Raw genomic sequence first — 10,694 nt, forward strand, 5'->3', positions numbered from 1 at the left:
TTCTCTCTAAAATTAAAAAGTTCTCTCCTATTCCTTCTTCCTTTCTCTATCTCTCTCATTCCTTCAACCACTCTATCTCTTTTATATATCATTATCATTGACTAATTACGAATTTGACAATCAAAATGTGCAATATAACATTCTTTAATTGCATTAAAATTAAAATATTAAAATTGAAATTAAAATTAAAATATACCTATATTATATATCATATATTACTATCTAATTTAATAACCAAATATATTACATGACATTCTCTTATTAAAATTGAGTGAAAATATTTTCTTCCAAAATTAATACTCTCTTCCTAAATTCTCTCATCTACCTCTCTCTATTTTTCTATTTCTCTCTACCATTTTCACTCTATATATAATTTATTTTATATTAGTAATTTGACAAATCAAAATATGTCATCCGATATTTTTTATTACAATTAAAATAAATTTTTTCTTTCAAAATTAACAAACTCTCACTCTTATTCTTCATCTTTATTTTTCTCTCATTCTCTATTTTTTTTACCTTTCTGGTCTATGAAAAACAAAATTAACAAAATAATATAATTCAAATAAAAAATATTATTATTTTTATTATATACATATTTTTTTAGTTTTAAATTTTTACCGCTTATCTTTCAAATCTATATTTTTATTTCTCTTCTTTCAAATATTTATTATATATAATTTGGAGAGAATACTAATGTTATAATTAAAAGTTAGAATCAAGATTCAATTGTTTAAAAAAAATATTAATTTTGAGTTAATTTTATAACTATCGATAAAATTTTTTTATGCTAACATCTAATTATATTTTTATATATAGAGAGAAAAAATATTATTTTTAAATAGCAAGTATAAAAATTAAATATTTCTATTTGTGCAACAGACTTAATACCTAATTAAATGTAAAAGTATACACGTTAAATTATTTCAAATTTTAGATAACGAATGTTAAAATTAATTATTAATAAAAATTAAACTTTTTCATATAAAAATAATAACTAAAATCCTTATTATTTAATTTTTTATCTACAAAGACTTTTGTTAACCTACGATTTTTTTTTATAAAAATAGTTTGATTTTATAAATATTTTGTACCATGCATAATTTATACTATCAATATAAAGTGAACCGTAATTTTAAAAAAATTATATTCCCATAATGTTATTACGGGTAAAAATACTAGTATTGACTAAATACTTATTTCTTAATTATTATGTACGTATAAGAGTGTAAGAGACTTGTGAAGTGGAAATATATTTTATATGTTTTAGAATATATTTAATATATTTCTAAAAACATTTGCAAATTAAAACTATTTAATATTTTTATAAAAAATTTAAAAAAAATCATATTAAAAGATGTAAATATTGCTAAAAATATGTGTATTAAATCTACTCTTAAAGACACACAAATATTTAATTTCTTCAATACAATGACTCTTATAATTAATCTAATATTAATAAATATGTAATAATCATTATTCAATATACAGAAGTATTAGATTAATATGAATAACACAACTTACTTTTCGTCCGCAGAATAATGTGGTGGATATTGAAAATGAATGCCACTCACTTTGGGAGATCATTGTCATGGTAGGTCATGCATGGACCCTGCCACATTACTCTGCAAGCTCAATTGCTATGTTCATCACCATATATAGATTCATATCAAAAGTAGCTTAGACATATACATTAAACGTGATCTCATCCTTTTCATCAGTTCTAGTTCTTGAAAATTACTAATTTATTTGCTGGTTATTGGTTGACAAAGCTAAGATTAGGATATATAAGTTTTTTTTTTTTTTTTCTTTTTGATATATAAAATAAATAAAAGTTTAGGTGCATTTAACACGGTCAATCCATTAAAAGTTTTGTTACATATTGAGCATACAGATAGAGGTATTTATATATAAATCGTTTATTTTAATTTTCTTTTAGTAGAAAAATAACATGGATTGTTAAAATAGAAATGATTCTTGCTTACAATCTTAAAATTCATAAATGAAAGACACAATTCTTTAGTTGAAGATACACGCAAACTCAGGTCTAGGGCTTTTCCCTAGTTTTGATGAAGATACAATTCTAGTTTTATTTAAATTAGATTTTTGTATGTAACTCATTGATAAAGAAGCCAGGAACGGGACCACCAGGGCGGCTTATGCAGTTATGCATGCGTATTGAAATTTTTTCTTTTTCTTCCTACTGGATTAATTCGGAATTGACTTTAACATATTTAGAGTCAATATGACACCAAAAAAAGAAAATGAGAGTCAATTTTCTTTTTACTTAAAATTCCTGTATTATAAAGTTAACATCATTTTTTTATATAATTTACACTACAAAAAAAAAAAGGTTAAAACGGCGGTTATTTTGGGTAATTACGGCGGTTATAACCGCCATTATGACCAAAACTGGCGCCTCCAAGAAACGCCGTTATTCTGGGCGCCATTCTGGTTATTACGGCGGTTTTCAGAAAACCGCCATAATAACCTGTGGATAATACGGCGGTTTTTGAAGGTTAAAATGGCGGTTTGTAACCGCCATTATTTCCGCATAAAATGGCGGTTTTTGAACAGCCGCCGTTTTTACCAGGATGTTGTGGCATCTCTTCCGTTTAAAATGGCGGTTAGAAACCGCCGTTTTTCCCATGATAACCGCCATTTTTACCATGTTATAATGGCATCTTGTGTGTTTAAAATGACAGTTTCTAACCGCCGTTTTTACCAGCGTATAATGGCATCGTTTTCATTTAAAACGGGGGTTTCTAACCTTTGTTTGTACCTAATTATGATAACAATTTTATGCTTTTTAAAATAAGATTGAAACCACTAATTTAAAGTGATATTTTCGAAACTCACTTAAAAATCTCATAATAACCAAAAGGTATAGCCATAAATCAAACATCATAAGATGATTTTTAATTCATACATGATCCAAAAGTCATAATCCAAGTCATAATTGAAATGTCATAATCCAAAAAACAAAGTATCAAAATAATCCTTAACAAGCATTGACTAATTCTGACTTATAATTGTCTTAACATATAATCCTTAATATACGTCTTAACATATCAAGCAAGGTCATGCTTCCTTGTTGCTTGCTCCAGAAGACCTACTTCCTAACTCTTTTGGTGATGGAATCTCACTCTCCTGATCCAATCCCTACAATAAAAATATAATTATTATGAGCACAAGAAATACAAGAAAAAGGCATATATTAATAATAAGTGGATAATTATGAATTTGAATTCATCTAAAAAATACATATAAAATGTTACTAATAATACTACTAGTGCTAGTTGTTAATTAGCTTTCCCATGTGCTTGTTAACCATAGCAGCGACAAAGAATGAAGCCTTAAGATCTTTCTATTCACTGATGTATAGAATCATTTTCAAACAAAGCAATAACAGCAATAACAACCCTTAGTCAACAACCAGCAATAACACATGCTCATGCTCACCTATTACCATTAGCTGCTTCCTACTTATGCCTATATACCACAAACATTGATAAATCTTTTTTTTTCACTTTTTGTTAATCAATTATAATTTACAACAAAATCAGAACGGGAAGTCAAAATCTGTATTCATGAACAGTTTACAATTATTTCACTCAAAAGTACATTCAAATAGCCAACAGTGACCATGACCGAATCTTAACTTGTTTTGGAGATCAAAAGTATTCATGAACAGTTTACAATTATTTCACATCAAAAGGAAAAAAAAGAGGGAATTCTATGATGAATATGAACACTACTACTTGGGGGAGAAACCCTAATATTGCTCTACAAGGAGATGCTACTTCTCAATTAGCCCAACTACAACTGTTGCAAAATCTGTTGCAAATCATGAACGGCAACACATTTCTTAACATGGGAATAACCCTAATTTCCCCTTAGGAAATTAAACCCCAGCTTCAATAATTCTTATCTTAACGGGTCAAACATCCTTCAAATTGTAGAACCTTTTGGCTTGAAAAGTGAAGAATATGGATCACAATCAAACCCTACTGGTCTATTATTATCTCAATCAGACTACAGTAATGACTTCTTTCAACATGGATTGTCAATAAATACACGAGAGCTTGAATGCTATAACAAACTCAGCAACACTACTAATCAAGCAGAGATTAATCCACTGTTCCATGCATTAGTAGCATCCTCTCCACTGTTTATAATTATTTCACATCAAAAGGAAAAAAAAAGAGGATAATTGTATTTGTACCTGTGAAACTTGTTGAGTAGGGAACATTCCAGCCAATTGTATTGGAATTTTACCTCCTTCCTTAGAAGCAATATAGGAGACTAGCGCTTGCAATTGCGCTTTAACGGTATCCAACTCTTCTTGCACATTTGGACCACAAGTAGATGATGTTCCAACATCATTTGAAGAACCTAAATTCATTTGACTAATCCTTGTAGTGTTGTTCTTGAAAGCAATTGTTGGAACAGCTCCCATACCTAAACCTCGAACACGACCAGGGTGCTCTTTCCCAAAAACTACTCCAAGAGCATCAAGAGGAGAATTAAGAGTTAATTCCATCGGTTGTTGGCTGCTATGTGCTTCAATCTTCTCCTACATGTATAAAAAAGAAAGAAAGAATAAAAAATAGTATTATATTATAAAAAAGAAAGAAAAAGAAATACAATCAAGTTACTTATTACACTTTAGTCTTACCGCTATTTCTTTAGCTTTTTCATTAACATAACTTCCATCTGTTTTCTTGTGAGTGATGTCCCACATTTGAACCCTACTAACTTCTTTTCCCGTCTCTTCCGTCTAAAATTTAAGAAAAGTAGAAAGACTCGATCAAAAAATAGAAGCCTACTAACTTCAATCATGTATATATCATTCATCTAATTATTATCTGAGATAGATTAGATATGCAGAAAAATTAAGAGATGATGCATGCATTATATTTGAGATAGATTAGATATGTATGCATTAATTGATTACCAATTCAGCCCTTCTTCTTGCAATTGATTTAGCACCTGAAGTATGAGGAATTATTTGTTTTTGCCGAATTTCTTGATTCCTCTTACAAAGTTTCTGCAAGTTAAATTTGGACATAATTAAATAGAACCAAACATGCATTCAACATATAACAATAATAATGGTTTCAAGAGGGCAAAAGAGTGCAGCACTACTGCATGAGAAGCTATCACTAGTTCATTACCAACTCTATATAAAATAAAATACAAGAGCAGGCAGCAGCAATATCTGCTTCATATAAGGCTTACCTGAGTTTCAGGCTTCAAACGATATTCTACAAATAAAGCCCATTGATCAGGAGCAATATCTTCTGGTGCATTATTTATGATCTCGGTTTTACTCAACCTCGGATCATAAAAATCATTCCAAAGCTTTATCCTATGTCCCTCCATTTTTTGCCAAGTGATTGGAGCAAAAATCGTTTGGCCAAGTTATCACTCACTTTGAAGCAAAATCGAGCCTTCAAAATTATAACAAAGAATATATATTAACCAGCAAATATAACTAAATAATGGCAAAGAAATAAGCTTTAGAGTTTAAGTAATCTTCTTACTAGGAAAAAAATATTCCATTGATTTTCAAAAAAGCTTTTTGGAATGTTTTAATAAAATGCATTAAATAAATAAATAAATATTTTATATATAAATTAATTAATTATATATAAAAAAATTAAATAAAAGAATTTGTTATTATATTAACTGGGTAGAAAAATATAACTTTCTAGAAAAATAAGACTAGCAGAGTATAACATGTTATCCATTTGTCACATATGAAACACACATTGCAAAAATCGTCATAACATTATTTTGGTTCCTTATCTCAACCAGTACAGCACTTATGATAGGTATGCATGCTTGTGCAGCAAGAATGAAGTCATGTACATTACTCTTTCCCTTAACCCTGCCCGTACCACAGATTCCAAATGATCAAATGAAAAGTTGTTGCTCATTTTAGTAGGACATAGAAGTTAGAACATAGATTATTGGAATAGCTCATAATATGCTTGACCCTTAATGATATTACATTTAGACATTGATTCTGCAGCTCGTTACAATTATAAGCTAAAAAAATGGTTGCAAACTTCACCCAGAAATAAATATCCAGGATAAATAAAGTAATTTAGCCACAGAAGCGTACATACCAGTCATATGAAACAGAGATAGCAGGTATATCATTGAAAAAAGCCTCGCGAGCTCCTGCTACAGTGCCCGAGTAAACACTAGAAATAGAAATACTTAGTACAGCCATGGAAAAAACACTTTCTTAACGGAGTTAAAAACTTCTGAAGTAACAATAGTTGTTTTCTAAGTTTCTTTGCAAATTATAATTTTGTGCATCTCAAATTGCAGGAGGTTAATGATCATATATGGAGTTAATGATGATTACATTGTCATATGGAGTAAATTACATCTACTAGGCATCTTTCAGTTAGATCAATTGCTATCAAATGGAAAATGCCAATTTTAAGAAGGGATTTAAAAACTGCCTCCGAGTCATCCTCACTTGGTTGGCAAAGATGAATGATTTGCAGCTGAGAGCGCATTAGATTGAATAAAAGTGTGCAGTTTAGGAAGACAAGAGTGTTACATACATGTGATAGCCACAGTTGCTACCCACAATTAAGAGGTTCATAGAGGGTATCTTGTAAAGAGTTAACCATTTTTGAAATTAAAATCCGCATCACCCATCAATTAAATGTTAGACTTCTATAATACATTACCATCATAAACTGCATAGCCCAGCAAGGAATCCAGCAAAATTTGCCAACGTGAAAAATTAATCAATGACCCAATGTGGTAAATTGAATCTACATATGCTTCAATATGTATTACTGAATGATCCCTTGTATACTTGCAACAAAACAATCGTGAGCAAACAAATACCTTAGATAGCCCAGGGGGGATTGTAACAAGATCTTATCTAAAGGCAATGAGCTGTATAGTTCATCAACATCGCTGAATTCATCAAAGTCCTCCTGCAGAAAAATGAAAAATAGAACAAACAGAATAAAAAATAGTCTTAGAATAATATCATACCAGGTTTACACTCAAAATAGAATAAGCAAAGTTTGGAAGCTAGTTGCAAGTTTCATTACTAGACTCATATCAGAGCTCAATTTCTTAAATTTTCACCATCACCAACACCAGGAAGTAAAACACAGCACAAAAAGAAAAGATATTTGATTACCCTTTAAGGTCAAGAGTCAAGACAGAGAAGCATACTCAAAATAATTCAGCAGAGGAAAAAGAAAGTTACCTAATAATGAAGAAGATATGAACCTTGAGTGCAGAATTCTACAAAATTGAGTTAAATATAGTTGGATAACACAAACTGCAACATACTACACAAACTGCAACATAATCACTCATATTTCAACAACTCATGACAAAATTGAGTAGCAAAACATATCAACTTCAGAAGAAAAAACACACACAATTTGAATAACACCTTTACACTACTTGAGTTGCTTCCTTTTGCTTGAGAAATAAAGAGAACTAAATAGAAGTAAGCAAAACAAAGCAAACATAGTTCAGTTATTACCTCATAAACTAGTTCCCAAACTGCAAAACAAAATGGTTCTAAGTGCCTAAGAAGCAAGTCCAAAATCAAAGAAACAGTTCAACCAGGGTCTAATACACACATCAAAATAACAAAAAAGTGGTGAATTTTTTCTCAAAGAAAAAATCTTCTTTTACATATAAACCACGACCATCCATAATCAATTTTGTTCTAACTAATCTAATTTTACATGAAAACCGATGAAAAGTATAACATTATCATCACCATCGTCCGAATCGAACCCATTGTTTTTCTTTTTCTTCTAAGTAACTCTCACTTCTTCTATTATTATTATTTTTTTTATTTTTTCTGAAAAATGTTCTCCAAAATTACATATTATCTTTCTTTCTTTCTTTTTTTGGTGGTGAAATGATGAAACTAAAACATTGTACTGTTGAGAAGAATGATAAAAACAGAAAGTAATAAGCGAGGGGAAAAAATAAAGAAATAAACTGTTATTTGGAAATTAAAGGATGAAAAAGAAGGAAAGAGAGAAGATTAAAAAGAATGAGTAATGATTAACAATCACAAATCTTTTGTAGAGAGTGGTGAAGGTGGCTAAATAGCGAAAAGAGCACTCTCCCTCTTTTTTGCTTTCAAAACTCAACCAACAACTATTACAAATATTTAAAAAATATTAACTAGAGTAATAACAAGAGTTAACAGCCATTCCAATAACAAGAGTCAACAGCCATTCTACTAAAATTGTTCAAAAATAAATATAAACAAAAGAAAGTCCAAGACAGCCAGCCTAAAAGAAGCAGAAGGAATAAAATGAAACAAGGACTACAACATGTTAATCAAATCTAGGTGCAAGGACATGTTAATCAAATAATGAGCTGCACTACATGTTTGATGTTGATGACCTGAGACTGAAATGAAACAAGGACTACAGCATACACTAATGTGTCTAAGTGCTTCTTTTCACTGCTATTTTAGGGCTTTAATTAAATATTGAACAGAGCTAATGCAAAAACATTGAACAGAGCAACAGCAACAGAGCTAAACAACTAAAGAGATTACTCATTTATAGCTTTGCTTAAAAGAACCAAAAAAGAACCAAAGAGGCAAATAGAGAAATTGAGAGGAATAGAAGATCTGAGTTCAGAGAGAGAGACACACGTTAATAGAAGTAAGCGAAAGAAGACCTGAGATCGTCGTCAATCACCCCCGCACCAACGTCAATCCAATGCTTCAACGGAAGACCCAAAAATCCCTAACAGAGCTGCAGAGAAACAAAAACCCCCAAAAATCAGCACCAAAAGTAATTTTCAAATCCTAACCCAAACAAAAACAAAGAAATTGGTGCCTTCTGGAATCGAAATGCTAATGTCAGTAGCCACCAGAGCCTTGCCTCTCGCCGGAATTTTGTGCAAAAATAAAACAGCATCAGTTTCGATTTTGGCTTCTCTATGTACGAAAACAGCATTTCGGTTTCGATTTCAGTTTAACTTGAGAGGGAGAGGTACCTGGAGAGATCGTAACCGGCGGAGAGAGGAGAAGCCCTAGAAGGAAGAAGGCGTTGTCGGAGAGCTTCTTTACACTGAGGAAATGAGAGTGTTGTATGTTCAGAGAGGATAGAAGCCCTAGCTAAAAGGAAGAACGGCGTTGAATGAGCCAGGAATTGTAATTTTTTTCTTTTTATATGCGTGTGAAAACGGCGGTTCAAAACCGCCATAATCACCAGAACCGCCAAAATATATAAAGCCAATTACGGCAGCAGAAAAAATTGCCATAATGACTCGATAATATGGCGGTTCTTTAAAACCGCCTTAATCTTCATGCCATTTTAACCCTTTTTTTTTGTAGTGTTAGTTTTTGTTGACTAAAGTGGATAACAAGTTATTTCTCTTATAAATTATTTTGTACAATTTGAGGTGATAAGTTAATTTATCTAATTAATTCAAGATATAAAGCCAACTTAATTATTTGTGCAATTTTCGTGGTCTTTTTTTCATATTATAAAATTGAAATTGTTATTTCCTAAAAGTAGATATGTAAATAAGTGATTTCGTTATATTTTTTTTTTTTACAATATCTTGTAGTCCAACAGATCGAAAATTAATTCGTTGTGAATTTAAACTCCATTTAAGGGTTTGGAATTGTCCAATAAGTTATTGTATGCATACAGATTCTTTTCTAAAATAAAATAAAAAAATTATTATTTTTTCAAATCCCATTTTTTAACTTTTCATAAAGATTCGAATCATTGTTAATTTTCTATGTTAAATTTATAGAGTTCAAAAATCATGTTTGAGGAAATAATAATTTTTTTATTTTATTTTAGTGAAAAAATCAATAAAGTGATATTCGAACTTTCGATACGTACTTAAATAGGCTACTAAACTAATTACTAGACTAATCTAAGCTGGTTAGTGATTTCATTTCTCGAAATTAAAAATAAAAGAAGAGAAATTAATCCGTTTTAAATAACTAACTTTTATTAGATATGAATCTCATGTTAGAAAATAGTATAGAGTGATTAAGTATTCATATTTAACTTTATAAATTTTTTTTCCTTAGGGAAGCTAAATATCTAAATAAAAGGGAATGTAGATGTCTAAACTCTTAAATAAGGCTAATTCTGTTATTATTGGCATCTTGTGTTTAAGGAGAGATGGTGAGATGGACAATTGAAAATGACTAGATATGTAAAAAAGAAAATACTTTGCAGTGAATAAAACAAAGAAAAAGATAAAAATGAGTCCTAAACCTTTAGTGGCAAATGCTTCTCATAGCCTCAACCCCACAACCCATTCAGCAATCGAAGTAACAATGAGTTAATAGGACTATAGGAGTAACCAAATATTAACAAGAATCCAACTATGGTTTCAAATTCTAGCAACCAGCCAGTTTTTATTTCTAGTTATCTTCTCTTTTGTTAATTTCCCTATTGTTTATTAGCCACTGTGAATCTTCATCAGTTGAAATAAACCTTAGGTCTACATGAGGATTTTTTATTTTAATAAATAAATTAATTATAATAATTATTGAAATAAATATTTTAAAAAATAATTATCGAAATAAATATTCTTCTCTTATCTTGTTTACACTGTAAACGAGATAATTTTACATGTATTTCGTTTACCGTGTAAACGAGATAAAAGAGGTGGACGCAACAATATCTCGTTTACAATGTACT

The 10,694-nt window shown here is 30.1% G+C and overlaps 1 protein-coding gene across 1 annotated transcript; it reads right to left on the reverse strand.

Annotated features, from left to right (window-relative positions):
• Positions 1-3,081: 3,081 nt before the first annotated feature.
• Positions 3,082-5,385, reverse strand: LOC148562130 (uncharacterized). Its single transcript, XM_088492068.1, has 5 exons — positions 5,242-5,385; positions 4,958-5,050; positions 4,679-4,780; positions 4,226-4,576; positions 3,082-3,162 (listed from the first exon to the last, which is right to left on the reverse strand). The coding sequence occupies exons 1-5, from the start codon at positions 5,383-5,385 to the stop codon at positions 3,082-3,084; spliced, it is 771 nt and encodes a 256-aa protein (XP_088348194.1).
• Positions 5,386-10,694: the final 5,309 nt, after the last annotated feature.

This window comes from Arachis ipaensis, chromosome B6 (assembly GCF_059453495.1).
Source record: "Arachis ipaensis isolate K30076 ecotype BB chromosome B6, ASM5945349v1, whole genome shotgun sequence".
In the NCBI taxonomy this organism is placed as follows: domain Eukaryota; kingdom Viridiplantae; phylum Streptophyta; class Magnoliopsida; order Fabales; family Fabaceae; genus Arachis; species Arachis ipaensis.

Excerpts from the sequence above, each read along its gene's own strand:
- LOC148562130 (XM_088492068.1), bottom strand. The coding sequence starts at position 5,385 with ATGGAGGGACATAGGATAAAGCTTTGGAATGATTTTTATGATCCGAGG. Across the intron at positions 5,051-5,241 it reads GTTTGAAGCCTGAAACTCAG|AAACTTTGTAAGAGGAATCA; the intron begins GTAAGCCTTATA and ends TTTAACTTGCAG. Across the intron at positions 3,163-4,225 it reads CTACTCAACAAGTTTCACAG|GGATTGGATCAGGAGAGTGA; the intron begins GTACAAATACAA and ends TTTTTATTGTAG.